Below are 561 nucleotides of genomic sequence, written 5' to 3'. Positions count from 1 at the left end.
GTTTAGAGAGTTAACCTGTTAGTCTTACCTGCTTAAACCTGGCTAGCTCCTTCAGGGCTCGTCCCCACTGCTGCTTGTAATGCAGTTTAGATTTAGTAGCAGACTCCAGTTTACGCTCCAGCTCCACCTTGATGATAAAAACACAGATGATTCTCAACACAGACTGGATATAATACGCCTCTGTGTAGGGTTTAGCGTCTCTGACCTTCTCCAGGGTCAGCAGGTTGATCTCTGACTGCAGACGGACCTCGGGCCGGACGTTCTGCTGATCCCGGTACAGCTCGAACTCCTTCTCCAGCTGCTTGCATTTGTTCTCAGCCTCTTGTATCTAACGTAGTGAACGTGGTGAAGGCACAAGAGACAAACAGAAAAATGAAGCATATCATATTTGATGCATCAGGCTTTTATGGCTCTGATACAGTGGTATTTCAGAGACTCAAACTGAGCAAAAATATAAATTTGGTGCAGATGCTGATTTTTTTCTATGATGAAATTCTGATGCTTGTGCTGTAAAGATCACAGCAGTGATAGAAATTAATCATTTCCAACAAGTTTTATGGG

General features: G+C 43.7%; 1 protein-coding gene across 1 annotated transcript in view; it reads right to left on the bottom strand.

The window, feature by feature from the left end:
- Positions 1-10: 10 nt before the first annotated feature.
- The window catches only part of cep120 (centrosomal protein 120), a 22510-nt gene continuing 21959 nt past the window's right edge, over positions 11-561 (bottom strand). Inside the window, exons 15-16 of the mRNA XM_016259779.1 lie at positions 206-328; positions 11-127 (exon numbers count right to left, since the gene is read on the bottom strand). Coding sequence (XP_016115265.1) covers positions 11-127; positions 206-328 — 240 coding nt within the window. The remainder of the gene's footprint in view (positions 128-205; positions 329-561) is intronic.

The sequence above is a fragment of the Sinocyclocheilus grahami genome, unplaced genomic scaffold (genome assembly GCF_001515645.1).
Source record: "Sinocyclocheilus grahami isolate Dianchi unplaced genomic scaffold, SAMN03320097.WGS_v1.1 scaffold1921.1, whole genome shotgun sequence".
Lineage (NCBI taxonomy): Eukaryota > Metazoa > Chordata > Actinopteri > Cypriniformes > Cyprinidae > Sinocyclocheilus > Sinocyclocheilus grahami.
The sequence above is the reverse complement of the archived record's forward strand: the minus strand, read 5'-3'. Positions and strand labels throughout refer to the sequence as shown.